This window comes from Phalacrocorax aristotelis, chromosome 7 (assembly GCF_949628215.1).
Source record: "Phalacrocorax aristotelis chromosome 7, bGulAri2.1, whole genome shotgun sequence".
NCBI lineage: Eukaryota > Metazoa > Chordata > Aves > Suliformes > Phalacrocoracidae > Phalacrocorax > Phalacrocorax aristotelis.
In genome coordinates this window covers 40,847,933-40,873,586 of record NC_134282.1, presented here as the reverse complement: position 1 = coordinate 40,873,586, position 25,654 = coordinate 40,847,933, and the positions used below count along the sequence as shown (strand labels likewise).

Sequence of the window (25,654 nt, the reverse complement as noted above, 5' to 3'; positions counted from 1 at the left end):
ATTAATGTTCAGTTTTCCTCCCATTTTTTGGGTCCAGGTAAGAGTTCTTGTCTAGTTCAGCTGGAATTGAATTTTTTCAAACAGCAAAATTATTTTTTTCAGCTCAGTGTGCTGGTAGATTACATGGCTGCTTTTCCATTCACTGATCAAGCATTTTGTACTCTGTCTGACAAGATATGGTTGGTGAAATCACATCCCACTTTACAGCACTTTGTATGCTGAGATTTCTAGACATTTTCATTAAAATGAATCATGATAATAAGAAAAAGGTATACTTACATTTGGTGATGATAATAATAAAGAAATAGATTCTGGAATGATCCAGTGAAGGACTAGCCCTGGTTAACTGTGTGTTTGAGGTAAAAGTCACCTACTTTTCTTCAGTATGCAATAGAGCTGCCTTAAATACATAAAGTAGGTAAAACTTAGACTTCATTTACATTGACATTTTGTCCCAGATATGGCAACTAAAGACCAACAAGATACTGAGGTGGAATTAGTATAAACTCCCAGTATAATAAGTTTAAAATACACTGTAAAAAGTAACAGATATAAAGCAAACAATCATCTTTTCTGTGGTAGGAACTGAAACCAGTAAAGGCATAAGAAGGCCTTAGAGTCTCAAATTTTTTAATGATCTTTACTATTCACTGACTGAATGCTGAATGAAGAAGAGGCGGATGTATTATGGTCTTCCATGAGTTCATCTGGTCATTGATTCATTGCACAAAAGAAAGGAGATAGTTTCTTTTAAGCTGCAGTGTCAAAATAGCAGTTCTGCCCTGATGTCTGGCTAGTTTCTTTAATCTCTTAAAAGTATTCAGGCAAATAAGTATGTGTAAGAACTCTCTGATATTGCCATCCTTCAGCAATGAAAAACGTTGCAGACAAGTTGCAGAACCAGCTGATAGAATACATAAACTTCTTGACAGTAGCTACAGCACTGCTCTAGTATTGTCAGAAGAGATGGTGAAGCTCATTTAAAACCAAAATATTTAATGTCCTTAATATTTTGCCGATGATAATAGGAATGAATTCTAGTAATACTTTTTTTTAAATAACAAAATGGGGACTTTTTGACCATAGATAAATTTTAAGCAAATATTTGTGGTTTGTACGGAAACACAGGTGAAAAAATCAAACCTAGACACTTTCTTAAGCTGAACTTGAGCTTGAAATCATAGTGAAAAGTTTGCAGGGGGAAGTACAGATTGAACAGAAAACTAAGCTATTTAAAGAGGCAGAGGTGTGAGTTATTGCGAATTACTGACTGAGCATAAATTACACCGCTAATGTCATAATAAAATATCTTTGTAATATATATAGTCATCTGTCTTGATTCTGTCATTCTTCCTGTTCCCTCAAAAGCCATGTTGTCCTTTTCTCTCTTTGGTAACATCGTCATCATCATTTTTAATTCAGACATAATTTTTTTTCTCCCAGGATAAGACTATTAGTCATTCTTGAATTTGAATTTTTTTCCCTTTCTATATGCTAGTCCTTAGTTATCAGTAAAAGGAGTTCAGTAAGAGCCTCAATTTTAATCATACTTTGTGTTATAGAGCAGAATAATAGAGGGAAGTGATTTTACAGACAATGCTTGTCAGAAGTAGCTCCTTGTGGCATAAGAATGCCTTATACACGTGATGAGTTTTACTCACTGCTGATGGAACTGCTCCTGAGTAAAAAAGAGCCCTGAGAATCAGAGTTTCTGAGTTTATCTCTTAGTGTCTGTACATTTGCTTTTTACAACCTCAGAAATGTTATTTTATCTCTATCACACTTTTGCTGGGATTTGTAGATGTGCCTGCAAGTTGCAATTTGGGTCTACCTTAATATTTTTGTTCCTGAAAAGAAAATTCTGACATCAAAACCCTTCACCAAAGTGTGTTTATGTAAAAACATAAAGGAAATGCATAAATAGCCTATGAATCCCTTATTCTTTCTTAAAGAATGGTGCAGGTGCATCAGAAGGAGGTATGGGAGAAATAGATTATCTCCTAAATTTATAGGATAAGAGTTAGGGTAAGTGTCCAAATTACACAAATGGATTTGAACTAGACTCTTATCTATCATTGTGTACCTGTTAAACTTCAGCAGTAGCTTGAAGTTAGTAGAACTGCTTACTCCTTGCTCAGCTTTTCAAGAATCCCTGTTTGAAATTGTACAAGTCAAGAATGATGTGTCTAGATTTACTCTGAGAGGTTCAAGACTCTTTTCAGCTGCTTAGTAGCTACTACTCGTCATCTGCATTTTCAAGGTTTTGTTCTTGTTTCCCATGTTTCAGATCTGTCTCTTTTGCTGATTTCTCCACTTCTTCCACTTAATATCCTTCCTTTTAACTCTCAGATGAAGTGTGCTCTAGTTGTCATCCACACCCATAAGGAACTCACAGCCTCCCAGATTCCAATTCTTTTCTGCACTTTTCATATTGACTTAATTCTCCTTACCTTATGTTTAACTACCTTATGAAAGACTTTCTGATCCAGCATGTGGTGCAGAAATCAATTTTCTTGACTGTCATTAAAGAAGTTTTAATTTGGATTCTACCCAGACTCAAAAGTGTATAGGCTGGGAACAGTTACTTATATATTCCTGTGGATGTATTTCTAAATCCATGTGATATCACTTTTGCAGAAATTATTAATTAACAGAGGTGGAAATGCAATAAAGATGTTTGGCCATGATCCCATGATGATACAGAATGCTGAAAGTTCACAGCTACATAAATATCTTCATTTAAAAGAGAAATTAAGGTTTTGGGGGGTTGTTTTGGTTTGGGGTATTTTTGGTGGTTTTTTTTTGGGGGGGGGGGGCACGGGGAGGGGTAAGATACAGTCTCACCACCTTCATTAGGGTGTCACTGATGTTTCAGTATTGTTTTAAATCTGTTTTATCTCTTTCTGCCCCAGGAGGTTTATATGCTTATTTTGAATAGATTCTATGATCCTATGACAATGACAACCACAGAAATGCTTATTGTCAAAGGTAAACTAACTGCAGCATGTTATTACCTCATCTGGTTCTAGGAAGGTCTCCATTCTGGTTTTGCACATGAATTTGTCTTGTAGAACTTCCTACCTCCACCTTATATACATTCTCACAAGCTTTATGCAAACTGTTTTCTTTCTTCCCAGGTTGGTCTTTTTTTGTTTTGGTCATGTTGATACAAAGGAAATAATTTACATAGGCTTCAAGGAGAGTAGAGGGAATTCATGAGTCCTTGGTTTTACATTATTGCAACAGTTCTGCTAAGGGAGTGTTAATTTTGAGAAGGATGTTCAGATTTTTCTCTTCCCTGTAAATGTTGAGACCAGATTTTCCTTCTAGACAATCTTTGCAGCACAGCGAATGCTCTGTCATTAGTGTTACTACTGATCTGTTCTGGTGTAAGGTCAAGAATATCAGCAAATGTAGTTTTAATGCTGTTTTGCTGATGCTTGGTTTTTAATAGCTTTTTTTAGTTTGGGCCTTAGGAAATAATTTAAGTGGGTTTTTTGGGGGGAGGGTGTTTTGGGAGTTTTTTCAAAATATTGAAAAAAACAAAGGAAAAAAGTTTACAAGTTGAAAGGGTGGTGCTTTGAGGCCACATCGCCCAGAGCTAGCATAGAGTCTCTTTAGTTGGCTAGCGTCATCTCCCTGTAATGTGACAGGAAGCATGACAGGAAAGAGAAATGAGGTCACAACTTCTTTGCAAGCAATTTTATTTTTCCCAAAAGCTGAGATGGCCTCAGAGGCATGTTAGCATAATTTAGAGTATCTGCTGTTCTGCTTTGGCTTATACCTGGGGATGAAGCATTCAACATATTTCTGATCAGAAGGTGGCAGGGGGAAGCTCAAAGCTGTAGTCACAAAGTCTGTTTTGCTGCCTCAGCCAGAATCTGAGCATCTGTCAATAAATTCTAATATGGGATTAATATCTTTACTATAGAAATAAGATTAACAAATATATTTCTAAATTTCAAAATTTTCATGACATTAATATGCATACTCATTAGAGCAAAGAGTCTGTCAAAATTTGAGTGGATATAGTCCTTTAGTATAGCATAGTCTACCCCCAAATTTTCTGGCAGCTCCTTGAATTGGCTAGGGTAACAGATTTTCTTCTATGGAGGGTTTTGGCTCATTTTTCTTTCATTTCTTAATATAATACTTTTAGCTCATATTAATATTGTTTTAATACAACTTTCATTTTCAGAGAAAGTGCTAGGTATTTCTTTGGTGGCATTTTAATGTACCGAGGACCAGGAAAAGCTGTAAATCCAGTCCTATGATTACTTTCATAATGCTGGAATTTTCTGCTGGTATTCATATACAATCTCCAATCTCAGTATTCAACTCCAGCAAAAATTATATATTGCTACCCAAGCGTGGATTTGTTCTCCAGACAGTGTTGGCTGTCTCATAATTATTTTCATTAACTTGCATGGTTCCATTTTTTATGTTTTTGCTAAAGCCACTGACTATATTTTGTGATTATAATATGCAGCAATTATACATTTCTTTCTTTCCCTCAACCCCTAGTTCAATCTTCATAAGATCAGACCAGCATTTTAATTTTTTTAAGCTGCCTAGGTGTTTTATTTATCACATTTAACTACCCTAAATTTAATTGCACTATAAAATAGACTCATCTAATCTGAAATATTTTATAAACCTAAGAACTTCAAGAAAATGAAGTATCCCAGTAAACTTAAATATATGCTCAATACTGAGTGATCTTAAAAAGCAAAACAGTGAAAGGTCACCTCTCCATTTTTGTCACTATTTTCAACTGGAAATAAACTCACTTACACAGACCTTAGAGAGCGGCTGTGATTCTTTCCAAATTTTTTATCCCTAGGAATGAAAAAAAGAAGAAAAAGTAAAAATCGCTTTTTATTATAGTGAGATGTTTCAATTTTTAATGACAAAAATACCAACATTTTTGCAGTTATTTATTTTGTTCAAATACAGGTATTGTGTCATAAGATTGATGCCTTTCATAAAATTACCATTGTTAAATATTTGTAATGTTACTATAATGTAAACTGTAATTTTTTAAGAACCACTAGTGAATATATACAGTGCCACAACTCTCACCTGGTAATTTAGTCCTCTAAAACGAAGGACTGAATTGGGGGGAAAAAATGTGGAGGGGGGGAAATGTTGCAAGTTTTTGGTCAGTTAAATATATCAAGTATACAGCAAAGAGTACCACACTCAGAATCACTATTTCCAAATAGAGTTTTGAATAGTTTAGCAGAAGAACTGTCTGCTTATATGGGCTGAAAGGAAAACACAGTTGCTCAAGTCTCCTCCTAGAGAAATTAATGCGTTATGGCCTAGACAAGTGGTCTGTGCAGTGGGTGGGCAACTGGCTGACAGGTCGCACCCAAAGGGTGGTGGTAAATAGCACTTTTTCAAAGTGGCAACCTGTCACAAGTGGAGTCCCCCAGGGATCGATACTGGGCCCAATGTTATTCAACTTCTTTATAAGTGATCTGGATAACGGCATCAACTGTAGCCTGATGAAGTTTGCAGGTGACACCAAATTGAGTGGGGAAGTAGACACTCCAGAAGGGAGAGCTGCTCTGCAGGAAGATCTGGATAGGCTGGAAGAGTGGGCCAACAAGAACCTTTTGAAGTTCAACAAGGACAAGTGTAAGGTCTTGTACCTGGGAAAACATAATCTGGGAGTGTGGCACAGACTGGGATCCACCTGGCTGGAGAGCAGCTCTGTTGAACGGGACCTGGGGGTCCTGGTGGACAGGAAGCTCAACATGAGCAAACAGTGTGCTGCTGCGGCCAAGAAGGCCAACAGGATGCTGGGTTGCATTAAAAAGGGCATCGCCAGCAGAGGTAAAGAAGTCATTATCCCACTCTACTCAGCGCTTGTCAGGCCACACTTGGAGTACTGTGTACAGTTCTGGTCCCCGCTATAAAAAAAGGATGCGGACAGGTTGGAAGAGGTCCAGAGAAGGGCCACCAAGATGATCAGAGGACCAGGCAGCCTGCCATATGAGGATAGGCTGGGAGAGCTGGGTTTGTTCAGCCTTGAGAAAAGAAGGCTTAGAGGGGAATCTCATCACCATGTACCAGTACTTCAGGGGTACCTACAAAGAAGATAGAGACTCCTTTTTCACAAGGAGTCCCATGGAGAGGACAAGGGGGAATGGACACAAGTTGCTCTTGGGGACATTCCAATTGGGCATGAGAGGGAAATTTTTCACATTGAGGACAGTCAACCGTTGGAATAATCTCCCCAGGGAAGTGGTTGACTCGGCCACATAGGACCCTTTCAAGAGTCATCTGGACAGGGTGCTAGGCCATCTTGTCTAGACTGTGGTCTTCCCAGAAAGGTTGGACTAGATGATCCCTGAGGTCCCTTCCAACCTGTGATTCTGTGAAGTCCTCATCTGCACAAACATGGTATGTGAACATACATATATGCATACATATAGATCATCTGTCATGTTCTTCACCATACAGACTACCTACCAGTTACAGAACAGAAATTATTACATGTTATACTATTGAGAATTGTATCTGATTTGCTATGCTAAACTGGCAGTCTAGAAAAAAACCCAGATTTTATTGGAAGTGATTCTTTTCATCAGAGTTCATTTTGAGTGTTTTGACTATAGCTTACACCTCTTATGATTGTCTCCAGTAAAGAAGAAAGAATAATTTAACTTGAATGAACAATGCGGGCCTGATGAATGCTAGCAGGATCAGCCTAAATAGGGTATTATTGTTGCTGCTGTGACTAAGTGGAAGTTATTTATTGTAATGTTTTAAAGCTGTTCATGTGACTTATTTTAACTTTCTTCAGAATTTAACAGCCCAAATATTTGGGAATCTCTACAAAAAACTTTTCTTTATAACTAAAGTACAGACAAGTGTAACCCAAATTATCTTAAAATGTCATGTGACACCAAAATTTAGGATAAGGCAGATCCAGTTGTCTGGAAAATTACACCAGAACTACATTCTCCTTGCACTGAAAATGTATTTATGCTTTTCTCCCCTCCATATCTTGTTGGGTTTTGGCTGACATTTTGAACTAATGCATTTACCAGCTCTCAGTTTAGTTACAAATAAATAAAAAAAATCCATTCCCTAGGAGGTGAGTCCTGACTTGGCAGAACTCTAGAATAATTAGCTGTCTGTTGTCTAGTCACTGGCAGAGATGGAGTGAAGCCAATTGATAGTGTATGGTGACAGCTTATCTGGTTAAGTATTTGTGTGTGAACCTAACATATAACTGTATTCTGTACTATATCTAAAGAAAGTAAAGGAAAATGGGTCCATACAAGCCCCACTCAAGACTGTGAAGCAGAAGCTATCAACTGCAGGGAAAAACTTCTTGCTGCTGTCTTGGCTAGCTTGTTCACACTGCAAGCAGTTAGAGTATTTCAGGCATAGTGTATCATGCATGCTCTGAGCTCTCACTTGAGTATAGAGAAAAATGTCCTAATGGGCTAAAGGTAAGCAATGTTGTTTCACCAAAACTGGAAGGTTCCAGAAAGTGTAGGAATATTTGTACTGTTCCTTTTAAATTCTTTGCAGTAATTAGAAAAATTAACAATTTTTATGTGACAAGTTTATATCTCTTATACATTATTTTGTCCTTCCCTTGGATGAACAGGGCTCCATGCTGTACAGGAAACCTTTACTAGGTCAGTGACAGCTGTTAACATATCTTTTATTCAATGCAGTGAATAGCTCAGAAATTATGAATCCACTCTAAGGCCATTGATATGAAGGCAGCTTGTAGTCTTCCATTCCTTACTGCACTGGTAAAAAATACTGTGACCTTCTATCACTGAAAGATTATTTTAAAAATAATTTCAAACTTAGCTTCTTTGTTAGACAACTGCTTACATTTTTTTTTTAATGACCGTGACTAATTTAATGTCAAAACTATGTTCCTGTACAGAAGTACTAGCAATAATATTAACAATTTAGAGCAGGATCATTATGAAAGAACATTCTGGATTCTTTTCTAGTTAAAGGATTTTCAACAAGACAAATACCTAATACTGTTGTCACATAGTTGTTAGGATTGAGGAATTTATTGATCTTTCTCTCTTAGAGACTGCAGGTTAAGATTTAGTTTTTCAAATTTTTTTAAATAATCCCCTTTGTACAAAGGGGTTTTTTTTCAGAACCTAGAACAAGGAATGCATTCTTCCCCTATAGTGCTTTTATATCTTTAATTAGGTTTTGCAATATGGATCAAAATGAATCTGCAAAATTTTCTTCAGTCTCAAAAATTACTTTCAACTTTTGCAGAATAATAATTTGTCTGTAAAACAACAGATGATCATACAATAAAATAGAACTTAGGCCTTGTCCTGTAGCTAAATGTGATATACATTCTGGAGAGTATAAGAAGGTCATGTTTATTCCAAGCTTTTGCTTTGGAAACTAGTACCTTAATAGCAACTTGCACCCCTTAAAACAACTTTAATTAAGCCTCTGTAATAGGAAATTCTTTTCTGTATTCAGAGTATTATCCACAATACGCCCCATAAGTAAAATGCCAATTAATGATGTACAACTGCCTGGCAGAGAAGGACCTGGTGGTGCTCGTTGACAGCTGGCTGGACATGAGCCAGCAGTGTGCCAAGGTGGCCAACAGCATCCTGGCTTGTATCAGGAATATTGTGGCCAGCAGGAGCAGGGCAGTGATTGTGCCCCTGTACTGGGCACTGGTGAGGCCGCATCTTGAACACTGTGTTGAGTTTTGGGCCCCTCAGTACAAGAGGGACATTGAGTTGCTGGAGCGTGCCCAGAGAAGGGCAACGAAGCTGGTGAAGAGTCTGGAGAGCAGGTCTTATGAGGAGTAGCTGAGGGAACTGGGGTTGTTTAGTCTGGAGAAGAGGAGGCTGAGGGGAGACCTTATTGCTCTCTACAACTACCTGAAAGGAGGTTGTAGTGAGCTGGGTGTCAGTCTGTCTTCCCGAGTAACTAGTGATAGCATGAGACAAAATGTCCTCAAGTTGCATCAGGGGAGGTTTAGATTGGATATTAAGAAAAAAATTCTTTACTGAAAGTGTGGTCAGGCATTGGAACAGGCTGCCCAGAGAGGTGGTGGAGTCACCATCCCTGGGGGGATAGAGAAAATATCTATTCTTTTTTTTTCAAGAGAAAGGGTGAAAATTCATTGTCAAACAGGATTTCCTTGCAGAACATTAATGCTTGAGGAGCTCAGAAGTTCTCTGACTAGGAAATATAATTTACTTTCCTACCAGCTATGTGAAACTAGTTGTTGCTTTGTGATATGATAGTGAAATGTGATTTTTTTTTTTAACTAATGGGAAAATGGATACTTTAATAATTGGAAAAACTTTAACAATTAAAATGAATTTAAAAAAAAAAGGCATTTAATTTTAATCATCTAACTTTGGCACCATATGAAAAATAATACTAAGTTGTTATAACAGAGGAAAGATCTTTGAAGTCAAAATGATTGATGGTGTTGGGAGAGCTGGGCATGGGGCTTTTAGAATTTAGTCTGTCCTATTTGAATTTGTGGAGAAAGGTTCTTGACCCCATAGGGTTTTTTAAAGTTAAGCCCATTGATTTAGGGAGTTTATTCTTGTGTATATCAGTGTAAATATTAGAAGATCTTTATCTAGGTCTTTGCAGGTATGTTGAACTACAAGATTAAACGAATGTGTAAATGATCCTAAACATTATATTTAATCTTTTAAAATCCATATGAGAAACAGTGTTCAGAGTGTCTTTGTTTATTACAGGAGATGAGAAACAGGCTTTGTTCCCTTTATGGGATTTATCTGTATCAACAGCTCGCAGTGTATAACATCTAACTTTTGAGTTTTAATATTTGGCAGCTGTGATGAGTGCTTCATCACCGTAACACAGTCTGCGGGACTGGAGTGTGCAGCAGTATTTTCTGACTCATTGTTTCTAGCATTAGCTTTAAAAGTCAACAGTTCCTTGATGCTGATTGATCTCTTGCACAGATTTCAGTGTTATCCATGCCACAATACCTATTAGTTTTGCCCCAAATGTTTGTTTCCACTTCATGGTTTCGTAAGTTTATTTTTTATTCCATCTTAGGGATTTGTCCCCTGCTATGTAAAAGTACTCTTTGACCTTAAGGATACCTTCTCACATTGTTTTTGCAATTTATTCCACTTGGAGAGCTGCCCACTACATAATCTATTAGCCCAGACTTTCTCAATTAATTTAATCACTTTTATTGTGTAATGTCACTTGTGTCTCACATATCTTAGAGACAGGTCTTTGGACAAGAAAAAAACCCCATTCCTCTGCAGATCAGAAGCTGAACCTGTCCATAATACTGATACTGCCAAAGATAGTTTCACCAGAACTTCAAAGTATGGGAATTATTGAACAGAGGGTGAACAAATACCTCTGAAAATATAAATGTTGTTATGCAATTTTACCTTCCTCTCCTCTGATTTTAGTTCAGTTAAGCTTCACCCAAGATGAAGCACACTTTAAGAAAGTAAACTTGTTGCTGCACATCTGTTGAAAGGAAAGCATGGAAGTAAATACTGCCAGTCCATGGCTGTGTCCATTTCTTCCAGAAGCCTGTGGCATAATAAGGGGACCAAATAGAACCACATATTATTCCAAGTGAGAGATAAAAATGATTGTAGGTTTTGGCTTAAAAACAAAACAAACAAAAAACCCCAACAACAACAAACCAACCAACTAACCAAACAAATAAACTCCCTAGTGATACAGAGCCTGGTCAAAGGTCTCTCTAGCCCAGCATCCTGCTGCTTCTGACAGTGGCCAAAAGCAGATACCTAGGATATTGTCAGAAAAGAGTAAGCATAGCATAAGATGATATTTCCTTAGGATACTCTCCTAGCTTTCCTTTCTTCTAATAGTTTGTAATTCAGAGATTGCCTAAACCAAAATTGGTGTCCTTTTTGTAACACCCATTAATGTATTTCACTTCTCTTAAATCATTTGTAGTTCTGATTTATGAGTTCTGTTGGCTTGAGTTGATTCATATTGAAGATGATAGTAGTAGAGGTATCAGAGTAGAGGGATATGTCTGTTCCTGAACAGTCTGGAATATTAGCATAATCCAGCATTGATTTCAGTTTATATCAATATGCCAGGCTGTAAATTGTGGCAGCTGAAGTCCCTGATTCATAATTCTATCTGGATTTAGCTGCAGCTGTGGAACTGTAACATCTATATCCAACTGGATTCATCAGCCAGAGTCTCGGCTTAAATAAACATGGAATTTGCCATCTCTACTAGTGGCAAGGGCTTGTTATTCTCAGGTCAGCAGAGGAGTATTTGGGACAAAGTACTGACCCTTTGGAAGGAAGTGAAGATTCTGTCACTAATTTCAGTCTCTTTTCACCCAGTAATTGTGAGGTGTATAAATAAAATGAGGGCTTTCAGATGAGAAGCTGCTGTGGCACGTACTTTTTTTACAGATAGAGACATAGAAATATAAGAACTACTGAAAATGGTATGTGAGACAGTGCCAAACAGAAGGAGCATGGAGGGGAAAATGTTGGGTCTTGAAAAATATGGTATCCCAGTTTCTGTGAGAATCTCAAAGTATCTCTGAATTAGATCTGACAAGGCACGCAGCAGTCTTCCAATGCTGACTGTGTTAAAAATGCAGGAGGATAATAGCTGTATTACCTATTCTGAAGTCAGGGAGAATAAGGCATATGGTTACCAGATCAGTATGTATTCTTTTAAGTCCCATTGGTGTGTCAGCCTTTTATTCTTTGAAGAGGCTCCAAGTTGTTCTTTGCTGTTGTTTCGAAGTGGTATGTAAGATTTAATATGGGTTTAAATGTGTGCTTGATGAAAAAGCTTAAACCAGGCAAGAGAAAATAATAATGGTCACCATGGAATTATCTTAAAATGTGACAAGTTCTGTTTTCCACCTTCACATATATGAGAAGATGTTAATACGTATTTAGTTAGATATTTCATGATTTGTATTAAATTTATGACAACAATGATATCCTGTACAATGTTGGGTTCCATCTCAACTACCAGATATACGAGTCCTTTTGATGTAAAGCTACTGTATTAACTTCTAAATCCATGGTTAAAAGTTTTAGGAGGTAATAAGCAACCTTTCAGCTACTCTTTGCTTTGGGTGAATGCCAGGAGAAAAAGTCAGCCGCACCAAGAACACTCTCGTTAATTTTTCATTGCCTTCTTTAGCTGATAACTCCTAATTTTGATTTTAAGTGTGAATACAGATATTATAAGCAGTTCTTAAGGATGCAAACTTTTAACCTCCAGGTTTTTATTTTCTTCTTTGCCTTTTCATCTCCTACAGTGCTGGCCGTGGGCTGTATGGAATTGATAGCATGCCAGACTTGCGTAGAAAAAAATCTTTTCCCATTGTTCGAGATGTGGTAAGTAACTCCTGATGCCATGAAACTGTTGAGTCATTTGTCAGTTGTCTAGATCTTTCTTGTAATTACTATTGTGCATGTGAATGATAGTTTGTCAACAATTGTTTTATGGAAAAAAGGTATCTTGAGAGAATGAATTGAGGCCAGTAAAAGTTGATGATGCAGTTGTTATAATGTACTAGATAAGTCTGAATACCCCATCAAATATTTAGGTATTACTTGTGGAATCAAATAATGTTCATTTCATGCAATAATAAACTACTCATTTTAATGTTGAATTAGCTTACGAAGACAGCTGTTATTGAGTGCTTGGGATGCTGCTTGACTTATTATGATAGAAGTATAGGAAAGAGGAAGAAAGTTCCTTTCAAAAAGCAACCCTGTTTCAGTATGAATGTTTTAAAGATTTCTGCATACTTTTGTATAAGATGAGGTATGTTATTTTAGCAGTCATTGCAGACAACAATAATCTAGGCAAATAAATCTCAGAAAGGTGAAAAGAATGGTAGTTCCTTTGAGATTTATTCTGACTTCCAGCCTAAACAAGACTAAGTAGAATCTCTCTGCTCTGAAGACTTTTAAGTCCCATTCACATTTCTCTCTTTCTTTTCCTGAAGTGTAGAATTCATAGTTCAATAAAATACAGATTTAGTCTCTGGTGGCAGTGAGCCCCCAAATGAGTTTCACATTGTAAAGAAAGGGAGTCAGCTGAAGTAAATAATTACTATAGTTGTCTTCAAAAGATCAATCTTTGGCAAATTATCACTTAATGTATTCTCAGCTACCCTGTTGGGTTAGCACGCTACCTGAAGGGTCACAAAGAGGAAGCACAGCAACTGTTTCACAGTAGAATTTCTTCTGAAATCAATGAAAAGTTGCAGCTTTTGACATAGGAGAGCCTGCATTCATTGAAACTATCTTTTTGGTAGTAGCCACTGCACTGTAAGTTGTATTACACATAAGCATAATTTACAGCCACATTATCACCATTTTATGCATATTAAACAACACTTTGCCTTATTTTTTGCCTTATTTTTGATTGTTGGAGCTGTTTACAGACAGGTATTGCTCTGAATGAGTTCAGACATTAGAATCTTAACTATTCACTTTGAAAACCATAATAATTATCAAAGTGGAACTAAAAAGAATATTCACATTTTTGAATGGTGGAATAACTTTAATTTTATTTAATGTAATATGTCAATAATTACTATGTGCTGATTACTGTTTCACTGTCCAATCATTAGAGGATACTCCTTTTGAAGAAATTCTACCTTTAATAAGTGCAAGTTGCAGAGTTTTAAAACTGAAATTTATTCTGCAATTTAATCATTATGAACTTACAGTATAGCTCTTAGCTCTATGTTCTTTAACTATATACTTCCTTAAAATAGTAAATTGTATTGTAATTCAGTTTTGCAGCTGTAAACCTAAAACAATTTTATCAACTTAAGAGGAACTTATTTCAGACTTAGTGTAGATCATCTTCATCTTTGAAGGATTATTTGTATTTGAAGGTATGTGCATTTTTAAGCAATCTTCTGTGAGCTCTGAGCTTGTAGTACATTGATTCCTATTACAAGGAATTCCAAAATACCTCATTTAAATCAGTAACTTAATTCTCAAGTCCTTGTAAGATTTGATACATTGTAAATTTTCTTTTTTGTGTTTACTTATATGAAGGTTTCAGAAATATAGAAATAATACTGCTAGAATTGAGTGCTATACTCTTTTGACACTGAATGAAATAGATATAATTTGATATATTTTTGTTGTTGTAATAAATGCAACAAATTATTCATATTCTTTTAATTTCTTTCCTATCTCGGCTGGATATTTCAGGCTATGGTAAGTGCTTTTATACTGATAAATGTTCTAAAATGTTCATAATAACTCTTAGGGATTTCATGAATGTCATATTTTATGGTGATCTTTTATTGGAAAATAGAAAAACTATTTTATGGCCAAGAATTTAATCCTAAATGAAGTTGTTTCACCTGGAGAAGAGGAGGCTGAGGGGACACTGTATCATACTCTACAACTACCTGGAAGGAGGTTGTAGCGAGGTGGGCGTTGGTCTCTTCTCCCAAGTTACTAGCGATAGAATGAGAGGAAATGTCTTCAAGCTGTGTCAGGGGAGGTTTAGATTGGATATTAGGAAAAAATTCTTTACTGAAAGAGTGGCCAGGTATTGGGTTACGCTGCCCAGAGGTACCAGCCCTGGAGGTATTTAAAAGACGTGTAGACATGGCACTTCATGGCATGGTTTAGGAAGCATGTTAGCGTTGGGTTAACGGTTGGACTTGATGTTCCTAGAAGTCTTTTCCAACCTTAATGATTCTATGATTCTATTGTGCCTTATGTGAATGTCTTGTCCTCTGCATCATATATGCCAAATTTATTAGAAAAAGTTTACGTTAAAGAGTTATGTGTGTTTTCCAAATATCTTTTCTAATGATACAAGGAGATTGTTTAGGACCCAATCGTGATGCTTCCCCTGTGGAACTGAACAGCCTTAGATACCTAGGTAAAGAGAAGTTAAAAGTGTTCCCTACTTTTTAAATCATCTTGTATCAATCAACTAGATTCTTTGATCTCTCTTGTAAAAGGTGAATTTCCCAAAGCAAATAAAGACTCTAAGGTACTATGGTGTAATTTTTTCCAATAACTAAATTAACAACTCATGGAAATATTTTCTTTTTGCACCAACTTTGGCACTTGTAAAGTTCCCTCCTTGTTTTCCTAGTCCCTTTGCACTTCCAATTTCTCTGCATTAGTTTTCCTGCTTTCAGTATGGTATCTCAATATAAGGTTTATCAGAATTATGTACATCATCTTAAGGTGATATCTTTGAATCCTATTTGTTTCCATAAATTCACAGTTTGAAAAATCGAGTTTTCAAAAGCAGCCTTACTAGTTCTCTTTCTCCCACATCTCTAAGACAAGTTTTTTTACTAATGCACTGGGACTCTGCTTTCCCTGCTTGTTTTGGATTGAGTCATTAAAAAGGAACAAGCAGTCAAAATCCATCCACAGGAACAGTTCTCTGCTGCAGTCATGAGTTTCACTGTGGGTCTGTGGGTCATTATTATAGCTCTAGCGGAATGTATCTGTACAGGAGGGAAAGACAGTGAAAGAAGTGATCATTTAAGTGGAGTAATAATATAGAGGGCTGTTCGAATAACAATACGAAGAGCTTGAACAGACCTCTGTTTAATGTGGAGCCAGAAAAAAGTCAGTGCACTTGTTGATGTAGTTGCTGTAACTTCTACTTTTAAACAAACGTGTTTTATGCCAGTTAGAGTGTCTATCTGAGGTGGGACTACAACCAGGGAGAGAATTAGCAATGGTTACAGTGGAGGTTAGAAGTATGTAACTCACGATGGCCAAATAGGTGTCATTATCTGCCCAGTCATAGGCAAAGGCAGTTAGCTCTGTTTTTCTATCTCACTATGTTTTAGTCTTTGTTTCTGTTAATGTATGTCATCATTTCAGATGTTATGAAAACTATAGAAAATTCCCAGTTTCATTTGATTGAAAGATGACTTTATACTGTACAATCACTGCAATCAGACATATTTCTTCTTTTGATCATTCAAAAATGTATTATTACTTAGCTTTATAATTTGATTATAAGAACACAAGAATAATTTGTGAACCCTTTCTGCTGCTGTAAACAGACTGGTTTATACTGTTAAAGCGAACACACCAGGTGAAGTAACTGCCCATTTCAGCTAAAACTGTAATCCGCTGATACTTCTTCTTATGTAAGTGTCTCCGCAACAAAAACATTTATAGATTCTAGAACTCGGTTATGGTAGTTTAAACTCTTAAGATTGAAGACATTCATATAAATTGTAGCTGCCATATTCTCAGTTTTTGTACATTGTCAGGTTTAGCTTTTATCTAATGATTACTGTCAGGACTATTTTACATTAAATCTGCTATTTGAAGTCCCTTTTCTCAACTCCTTTAATCATTAATAGACAAATTGGATTAAATATTTTAATATTCATACATTAAAGAGATAAACCATAGAAATAATCAAACAGTATTTGTATATTTGTTGGATTTTTAAAATTCCAATAAATGGAAATCATAATAATATGATTCTATTCCTTATTTCACATGTGTTTTCCAGGAATTAAGGATTAGTTGTTGGGAAATTAAGAAATTATTGATGAACTTGTTTGGTTTTGTTGTTTTCTATGCCATTTCTGACTAACCTCAATATTCAGAATGATCTTAGAGGCTAGGTGGGGCATGTTCTTGTGTCTGTGCTATGAAAACAAATATGAATAAAAAGTAAATGGTATTACAGTGGTGTCCAGTAATGATTATGCAGTTGGGCTGAGCTGCCATTTCCTTTCTAAAATTGTCTTCTGGGATTAATACTGCAGTTCTGTTGAACATTTCAGGAGCGTGCATCAACTTTTTAAAAAGAAAAATTATGGGAAGGGGTTAAGTATTTTCAGACAATATCTTGTCTCCTTTTGAGTAATTTCTTCCTCCTTCCTGCCTCCCTCACCCCCAAGCAACAGAATACAAATCTGTCTTCCAGAATAATGAAGTTGAGATCCTTAGAGTGATAAATTACATGTAGTTGCTCAAAAAAAACCAGTTCTGAAATCATGCAGCTTTTAAACACTGAAAACAGTATTTTTTTACAGATTCACCTCTACTGGGTAACTTTTACATTGCATTAAAAATATAATAATATTTATAAAGCAATAACAAATACTTTATCTTCAACTTATTTTTTTCCTGATTATCACCAGTCATAGATTCTTTTAATGAAAAAGATTGTGAAGGAAAAGATGACCAGGAAAACAGAAACCCTCTGCAAAAACAGAGGAATGAATATTGCGGCACAGCCAGCATTCATGAACAGTTGCAAAATATTAGCTTGACTGCTCCCTGCTACTTTAGCTGCTCAAAACACAGCTTTCTTTTATTTTATCTTGGCAGGTAGCTCTTTTTTCACCCACACAATTTTTCATTTAGCATTTAATTTTAGCTTGAGTCTAATTCTCTTTTACTTATGGTTACCACTTTTCAATGCTTTTGCTAGAATGACTTCTAATTATATTAATTTATTTATTTAAGCTGCTAAAGCAAATACATAAGATAGTGTAGATGTAAGTTATAAACTGTTCTAAAAGGACTTTTAAGTCCTGTATCAGGGATTTGGAAAAACATTTTAAAAATAAATAGATTATGTCCGGCTTTATCATCATCACTGGTTTTTAAATAAATTTGTCTGCATGTTCGTGATGTAGTAGTACCTACATTGAGATCTTTACACTCTGCAGGTCAAATTCTTGTGTAAGGAAAGACATGAGGTAGTATCTGAATGTCAGTTTGAGAGGGTAAGCAAGTGCAAACTGCTGCACAAGTCTTGTGTCCTGTTAAAGGAGAGTAGGGAAGGGCTTCAGGTTCCTGTTGCTCACTGTGTTCTTTTGATGCTCTGGCAATTTGGGCTTCCTTCCTAGAGGTTCCAGATGATTAACTGCACTTACCTTTCTTCCTTGCTACTATTTAAAAACAGAAGGGCAGTAGGGGGAAGTTCTCTTGCTGCGTTCATAACCTGTCACCTTGTTTCCCATGAGTCTGGCAACATTTTTCCCTTCCTCTTCCCAAAATACTAACACCTCCTTGATTCATTCCATCCTTAAGAGCAGACACTGTTCTGTGTTTGTTCAGTGCTTCAAGCTGTTGAATTATCACCAACCTCAGTATTTCAGAACAGAAGCATTTTATTTATGGGCTTTCTCTTGAAGATGCAGTTTATTCTGAAAGTGATACATAAATGGAAATAATAGTTCTGAGTTTTTTCACTAAAATCCCTGTAAATTTAATCCATAATGACTGTTAACTTTACTGGTTTATCACATTCTTCTATTATCCTTCCAACATGACAAACACTTTATGAAGAACAGCCTAATTATGTTTCCTATTAGGCTTTGTTATTTTATATAGGACACTATACTGTGATTTTAAACCCATTTCTGATTAAGGAACAAAATGGTTAAGCTACAGGATTCCAGGCATAGTCCTTGGGAGAATTTGGCATCAAGGACACGTGACAGTATCAAAATTGCTTCCCTACTTTCCTTTTTCTCACAGGAAATAGTGTCTGTTTATACAGACTCTTATACTGATAGAAAGAAACTGCAGTTCTCCTGCTGGCTTATCTACTTTGACTGATATATTGCTGGAGGACAGAACACAGTATTATTCACTACCCTATATTCAAGGTTTGTGTCATTAGGCCCTTTGTTTTCCTGACCTGACAAGTAGTCCGCCTTGCTCTATAGCCTGGAATGGCTAGGACTGTGCATGTTAGACCTAAAAGGATCAAATTACTTTCTAAGTATAAGGGACATGAACATTAGAGGTCAAAACCATAAAACTAACATACTACAAGGAAGTAAATGTAAATGGCTACTTTCCAAGACTGAGAAGAAACCTATGCTTCAAGAGGGAACAGAAGATGGGTGCATTTGAAATTAATTTTTCTAAAACCTAAAACTCTACTGATTATGAAAATTGTTTCTTTTCTTCTTAATGTTCCCAACACACTTTTGCTTGCCATTTCTCACTTTGTAGCATCAGGGTTTGTCACAAAAAGTTTGAAAAAATAAAGCCTGAGCTCTGTTTAATCTTTCCTGTCAGTTTGTCAGTCTCACTGGCACACACTGATGGAATTTCCCATATTCACAGAAATAGAAGGAAAAGATCGTCACAAAGAAGCAAACAGAATTATTTACTTATTAATAACAAAGTGGGAAAGCTGATAGCAAATTAATGGCATAGGCTAGGTAAACTGCTGAGAGTTTAAAAGGAAAAAAAAAGAGGGACGTTCTTTGCATCCCATATTAACTGTAATAGGACAGTGATGAATCAAATCAAATATTTCTGTGCCAAGGTTGACTTCTTACACTATAATTAGTTTCACAAGATTAATAATTTTATGTCTCTCTGCCAGTTTAATTATTATCAAGGGAAAATTATTGAAAATTGAAGGGGTATGTTCTCAGGGGAAAGCAAACATTTAAAATTAGAATTAACACTCTTAATATCCCTACATTAAAAAAATCCTTTTAAGTTATGGCAGTGTTTAAAATTATAAAATGGGAAGAAATTGGAATTGTCTCTCCATCCAAGGGTTAATGATGCAGTTCCTCTGCTGATGTAAGCCTGAATTGCTTCTGACCTAACATGTATTTCACAAAGATAAGAATGACATGTGCAAAATTATCATTGAAACTTTTGCTGTAATAGCTCTGTAATGGTGGAGTACAGAAGACCCAGTTCACAGTAAGGTGAAAATCTGTGTCTTCACAACAAAGGCAACAACAGACTTATGGTTAGCGGGTGGTATAATTGATCATCCTCACACTGCTAGTCTATGAGGGCAGCAATATACGACAAAGCAGACACTGGATTATGGAAGAGCAGAGAAAAAGAACAAGTATACAGGTGCACTTGGAATGATTTAGAATGGGCGAAGGGTGCATGAGCCCAATTTTGCAGGTAAAATACAGTATTATAGCACTGTTTTGGTTAATATCTTGTACAGTGGAATAAATCTTATCTGTTTCTGTCAGGCCAAAAGGACTACTGGTAGCAGAAGCAATATTCAGAGTTGAAATATTATTTGGAAAACACACAGGACTTTTTTACCTAGGGTCTTTTTCCTTCTGTTCATTATACTCTCTAATTAATTCTCAAAGAACCGTTTAAATTACAGTGATCCTGCACTAAGGAAGATAAAATTTCCTTGTTTACTGTATATTAAAAATGCTTTGAGCACCTTTGTATGAAACTGTCTCTACAACCAAAGATGTAACCTTCAGAACTGGGAGGTGTTCATATACCCTTAACACCACATGGGCAAAAGAGGACAGATTGAGACACGGTTCCAGCCTTTTTTCTCCTTCCAAGAACCAGAATATTTCTCCAAAAAGCTATGCATAGTATTGAATGAATACTGTCCTTAATGAAAAAATTACTTAAAGTTTTCCCAAAGACATTTTATTTGAGACAAGTAGCATTTTATATACATACATACATACTTACAGTTTAACAATGCTCAGTGACTTACAAAAAATTATCCAGACTGTCAATTTGAACTATAAGACTATTGCAAAATGATCTCCCATGTTGCTGCAGGCACAGAGAGCTTCCAAATTAGGGCAGGATGCCTATCCTTGTACCTCATTAATTTGGTTGGCAAAGCAGAAAAACAGTGACAGCCTGTGGTTTAAACAAATGAGTCATAAACCTCTGAATAACAGGTTTTATATTAGAAATGGCAGCTCAGCTAGGCAGTGTTAAAAGAAACAGTAATGAGGATGGGAACTGTGCTTCCATTATGTACTGAAACCTTAAAAGTTGTGTGCTGCAAAGATTAACCAAAAGTTTTTGTAACCCCTACAGTTTTTGCTTAAATCCAGTAGCATAATCAAGTAATACTTGCCTTCCATTAGATTCAACAATTGGAGTTACTAGTATAATTTTAAAGTTTTGCGTTTGCTTTAAACAGACACTTGCAGCTCGAAAATCTGGTATTTCCATGGCCATGCTCATCCGGACCTCCATAAACAATGATGAAATGGTAAGTGTGTTCAATGACAGTTTTAAGACATTTAAATAATAGGGAAATCTTTGTTCAAAGCTGTTTAGAAATTATTTCAGCCTTAGACCTCCGAACTGGATAAAACCGAGCATATAAGCATTCTGTTCATTGTGTAGGAACTTTAGGGGATCTTGAGCAGGATTTGCTGCCTGATCCACAGTGACAAGACCAGGTTTGTTTCTGCTGACAGTCAGAAAAGACTAAGCAAGAAACCTTTGTTTTACAAAATAGTTACTTGGTGAAACCTTTTATTTTAAATTGTCCAGCTGCTCCGTGCTTTACCTGCAGTCTTTCCTCATCTTTCTCTCTTCATCACACCATGAGTACAGTTAGAATTACAGGACTCCACAAGAAGGTTTCTGTGATATTATTACTTCTTTTCCCAGCCCTTATAGGTGGCTGGGATGTTATTTGATTTTGTAAATGTAACTCCTGCTAACAACACGTGATTATAGATGAAGAAATATTTAATTTGTACAACGAGCAACCAGGAAATTATTTTCAAAAATCATATTCTCATAGCTAGTAGAACCTGTGTGTTTTGGTTTTCCATTATTGACTTCACTTACATTTTGCAAAAGACATTTATTTTAAACAAAAACACAACAGGTGCCATTTTCTTCAGCAATACTTAGCGTGATGCAAGCAGATTTACACGGCTGAACTAAGCAAAAGGACTAATCTGAAGGAATAAAGGTCCCTTTTTTGTTCCTTAAATTGTTAGTGGAAACATAGCCTTCTAGGATATATCCTACATTGATAAAAATTAAATATTGAATTTTTCTTACACTGTTGTTAAGCTCTATAGTAGAAGAATGGAAGAGCAGAATATGTTGACATATATTCTGGGAACTGAAACCTATAGCACAAGTACACACACATCTATCACTCTTCTCTGATTCATTTGAACTTTCTATGCCTATATAGTAATCATAGAGGAACAATTTGGTAGTGCTCAGGGATGGATTGATGAGGTAGGTAATGACTGGTGTTTGAAATGATCTTTCAGTAGGAGCAGTAGTTATTTTGTTCTGCTATCTCCAAATAGCAACAAAGGTTGGTTAGAATGAAGGAGAACTATGGAATCTTAAAAAGAAGTTAAAGGCTGAGGGAAAATTATAGAGAACAGACGCCGTGCAATTGGTGCAAATTAAAGACTTCTTTACATCTGTGTTATAGCTGCTAGAAAAATGTCTAAGTTCAGAAAAGACCCTAAGATACTCCCTATGCTTTACTAAAAGATGCCTACTAAACAAACAAATGAAAGCATTTATAATTATTAGTACCATTTATGACAATAAATTCAGGTTCAACTATCGTTTACATGCTTCCCCTCATGCAACAACTACCAGGCTGTGACTTTGGAGGGCTAAAGGTGCAAGTTTTGTCAATAATATTAATTGCCAACAGATGCAGGACAAGAAAGAATAATTTAGACTGCACTTATAGATTCTGACTTAAGTGGTACCGTTCAGGAAAATGAAGGCAGCAAATCCCAACAGATAGCTCAATGCAAACATTCCTCCAATGATCCCTGTCAGTCAGGAGAAGCTAACCAACTATGGTTTGGGAGAAATGCAAAGGAAAAAATAAGTTGAATGTATTTTTATGCCATTAACTCTTTGGCTTCAGTTTGAACCAAGCCATATGAAAAATTGTGTACCAGAAATAGATCTTTCTTAAGAAAACCTTAATTAAAAGCATAAGTCCAAAGGCAGACAACAAATATAATTTAGATACATAAAAGTACATTTGATGAGAAAATGTAAAAAGCTAAATCAGAGGAGAGGCAAATAAGAGAAGCCTGTCTTATGCCAGCCCTCACAAACATACTAAAGGGAAGTGGGTACTCTTTTGAGGATAAATGTGATGGTGCAGCCAGTAAAAGCCCTTGCAAGATATCTAAAGGAAGTGAAAGGTAACACTTTTCTACTTGGTCAGTAAGTAGCCAGCAGAACTTAATGCCCTAAGACATCATCAAAACTGAGTAGAGCAAGATTTGAAAACAAAAAGAGCAGACATTTTCAGGCATAAAAGGATACTCTCCACAGAACTAGATGAAGTAGTGCAGTCACCGATGAGAGTTAAGGAAGAAAATCCCTTTGGGCAAGTTATTCCTGTGATTAAGGCTTTCCTGTCTTTTACTCTCCCTCAACTTTTTCTGGAGGGAATATTAGTGACTCTGATGGCAGCAGGTTATTTGGCTGATTAGATTCAGTATGAAAATTATTTGAAATAATGCTTTTTTAATAAAAATCAAATGCTACTTACTCCAAAAATTAATGCTTTGAGCTTTGCCACCCAACGTTGCTATCCTTCTGGTATAAGACATTCATGGCACAGTGAGTTTGTATGTTCCCAGGCACTAATCCGAAGACATTTCAAGCAGTGTCAAAGTATTAACTTCAGTGACGCTTAAACATATGCTTTCACTTGGGCCTTCATTTAATTGCTTTGCTGAACAAAGAGACAAATCTGCAAGTTTGTGAAAATAATACATCCATGACATTGAGAAAATATCTCAAGTAGTATATGACAGAAAGAAAGTTCACTTTGGGGAATAAGCAGATAACTAAATAATCCTGCTATGTATTAACAGTGGTAAATTTTGCTGTGCCCAGATCTCAATGAATGCATATAATAGATACACTTAAACAGAGGAGGGTATTAGGAATGAAACCTTCTAGACAGAAAGATAAATAAAATTCTTCATTACAATTGTAATTTGCTTTATTAACAACAGGGGAAAGATTATGTTCAGCAGCGAAACCAATCTACAAATTGTGTCTTTCAGATGAAAACTTCATTTACCCTAAGATGTTTATTTTCAGGCCTGTTGAGCTGTGCCATTTCATTATGTAACGCCATTTCAGAAATAGATAAAAGTTACTGGCAAAATTCTAAAATTATCTATACTGTGAAAAAACAGTGAAGCTGAACACGGTGAGAGGGCAAGATTGGTACTGATCCTCCTAGGATTCAGGAGTGTGAAAGTATAATCTGCAAAGGACTCTTCAAAGTCCTGGTGTTCTCTGAGAACCATGACTCCTCAACAATCTGCATTGATGGGATTCTTTTTGAAGTTTTCTTTCTGATCCCTGTAGCTGGTAAGCTGTGACATGGGAGGCAGAGGGTGGAGAAGTGCACAAAGATGAAGTTTGGCAAGTTAGGTGGCCATGACTAGTCCAGTCCCTCTTAGGGTCTGCCAAATCAAACTGGTGCAGACCTTTGCTTGCTTTCAGGGGAATTACTAGGTGACTAATTGTGGAGGATAGGCTAAGAAAGCACCCTGGAGAGCAATTCAGTATTTGTTTTAGTCATTCCTGCTGTATTAGCTTCTTTTCTTAGTTCAGTTCTACAGTGTTCTCAGAGGTGTTTGGATCAAACATCCATGAAATGTCTGACCACATTTGTTTGGCCAGGCTTCACAGGGTAGATGTTTTTAGCATGTAACTATGAACTTCAATAAAAGCTGTTGCAGCCTAAGCTACTTAACATTTTTGTTATTTGTAGTCGTTGAACCTACGAATCAGTAGATTTATGGCTACATGCTAATAGTTTTCTTGTGGTAGCAGAAGTCCTTTGGTTGATGGCTCTGATTGTGCAACATTATGCAGATATGCACACACACAAAAAATTATTTTTATCAGACAATTTAATATTAGCAGAATATCTTACATGTTGGAGCTGAGATGCAGATCCATAAAACCAAGAGCATGTCAGTGCGCTGTTAGAGAGGCTAATATCACGTATTTGACATATACTTAACTGATGCCGTTTACCACAGCTGAATATTAAATTTATGGGAATGGTAACAAATAATTAACTGAATTAAGTTAGCCTTGCTTTCTATACTATCCGAACTGTGGCAGTGATGTTAAAGCTCATATGGACAAACCACACAAATTACAAAATATTGTCCCGTAGTTTGCTACAGCTACACAACCAGCATTACAGCTACCTTTCATTATATGCACACAAGATGAAGAGATGGCAGGACAGACTTTCATAAATATCCCGCTTCCCCCTGTGCTATCTCTTTTAATATGGTTTCTTCATTCTAAAAGAAACAATTTATTCATTAGTAGAGGAAAAAGCCTAGAACTTCGAATACATTCATGGCAGCCATGTGTGTATTTAGTGGGGAAAAAAAAAACAAACCCACATCCAAGGTCAAATTTTTGTGTGGTGCTGAGTGCTGCCTACAGGCTGCTGAGTTTTTCTTATTCCAAATAAATCAACTGGACTTAGAATTTCTATCTGGGTGCCTGAAAACAAAGCTTGACTAAACCAACTAGATCATTGTGGCCCTATAAGCCTATGTTTTATGTAGAACACTTCAGGGACTACTTTGTTTTCCCCTTATTACAAACTAAGGAGCAGAGATTCAGGTTGTTTGCAGTACTAATTACTGAAAAGCTGATCACTGTTCTCCTGCTAAAGAATGGGTCCCATGCTAGGTGATGGGTCTTAGGGCAAAACAGTCCAAGAAATGGGTGTGGATTCTTGAAAGTATGGATCATTCTTGTTTATAGGTAAGAAGCATCTTGGTGTTTAAAAAGAAGTAGCAAGTATGCTATTACAGGAATACAGACAAAATGAAACTATAAAGTTAGTCCACTTTGAT

The 25,654-nt window shown here is 36.3% G+C and overlaps 1 protein-coding gene across 3 annotated transcripts in view; it reads left to right on the top strand.

Annotated features, from left to right (window-relative positions):
- Positions 1 to 25,654, top strand: part of UNC13C (unc-13 homolog C) — a 244,132-nt gene that overhangs the window by 93,349 nt on the left and 125,129 nt on the right. For all 3 annotated transcript variants that reach the window (XM_075100328.1, XM_075100329.1, XM_075100330.1), the window contains 2 exons: positions 12,308 to 12,386; positions 20,935 to 21,006. In XM_075100328.1, the coding sequence (XP_074956429.1) occupies positions 12,308 to 12,386; positions 20,935 to 21,006 (151 nt within the window). The remainder of the gene's footprint in view (positions 1 to 12,307; positions 12,387 to 20,934; positions 21,007 to 25,654) is intronic.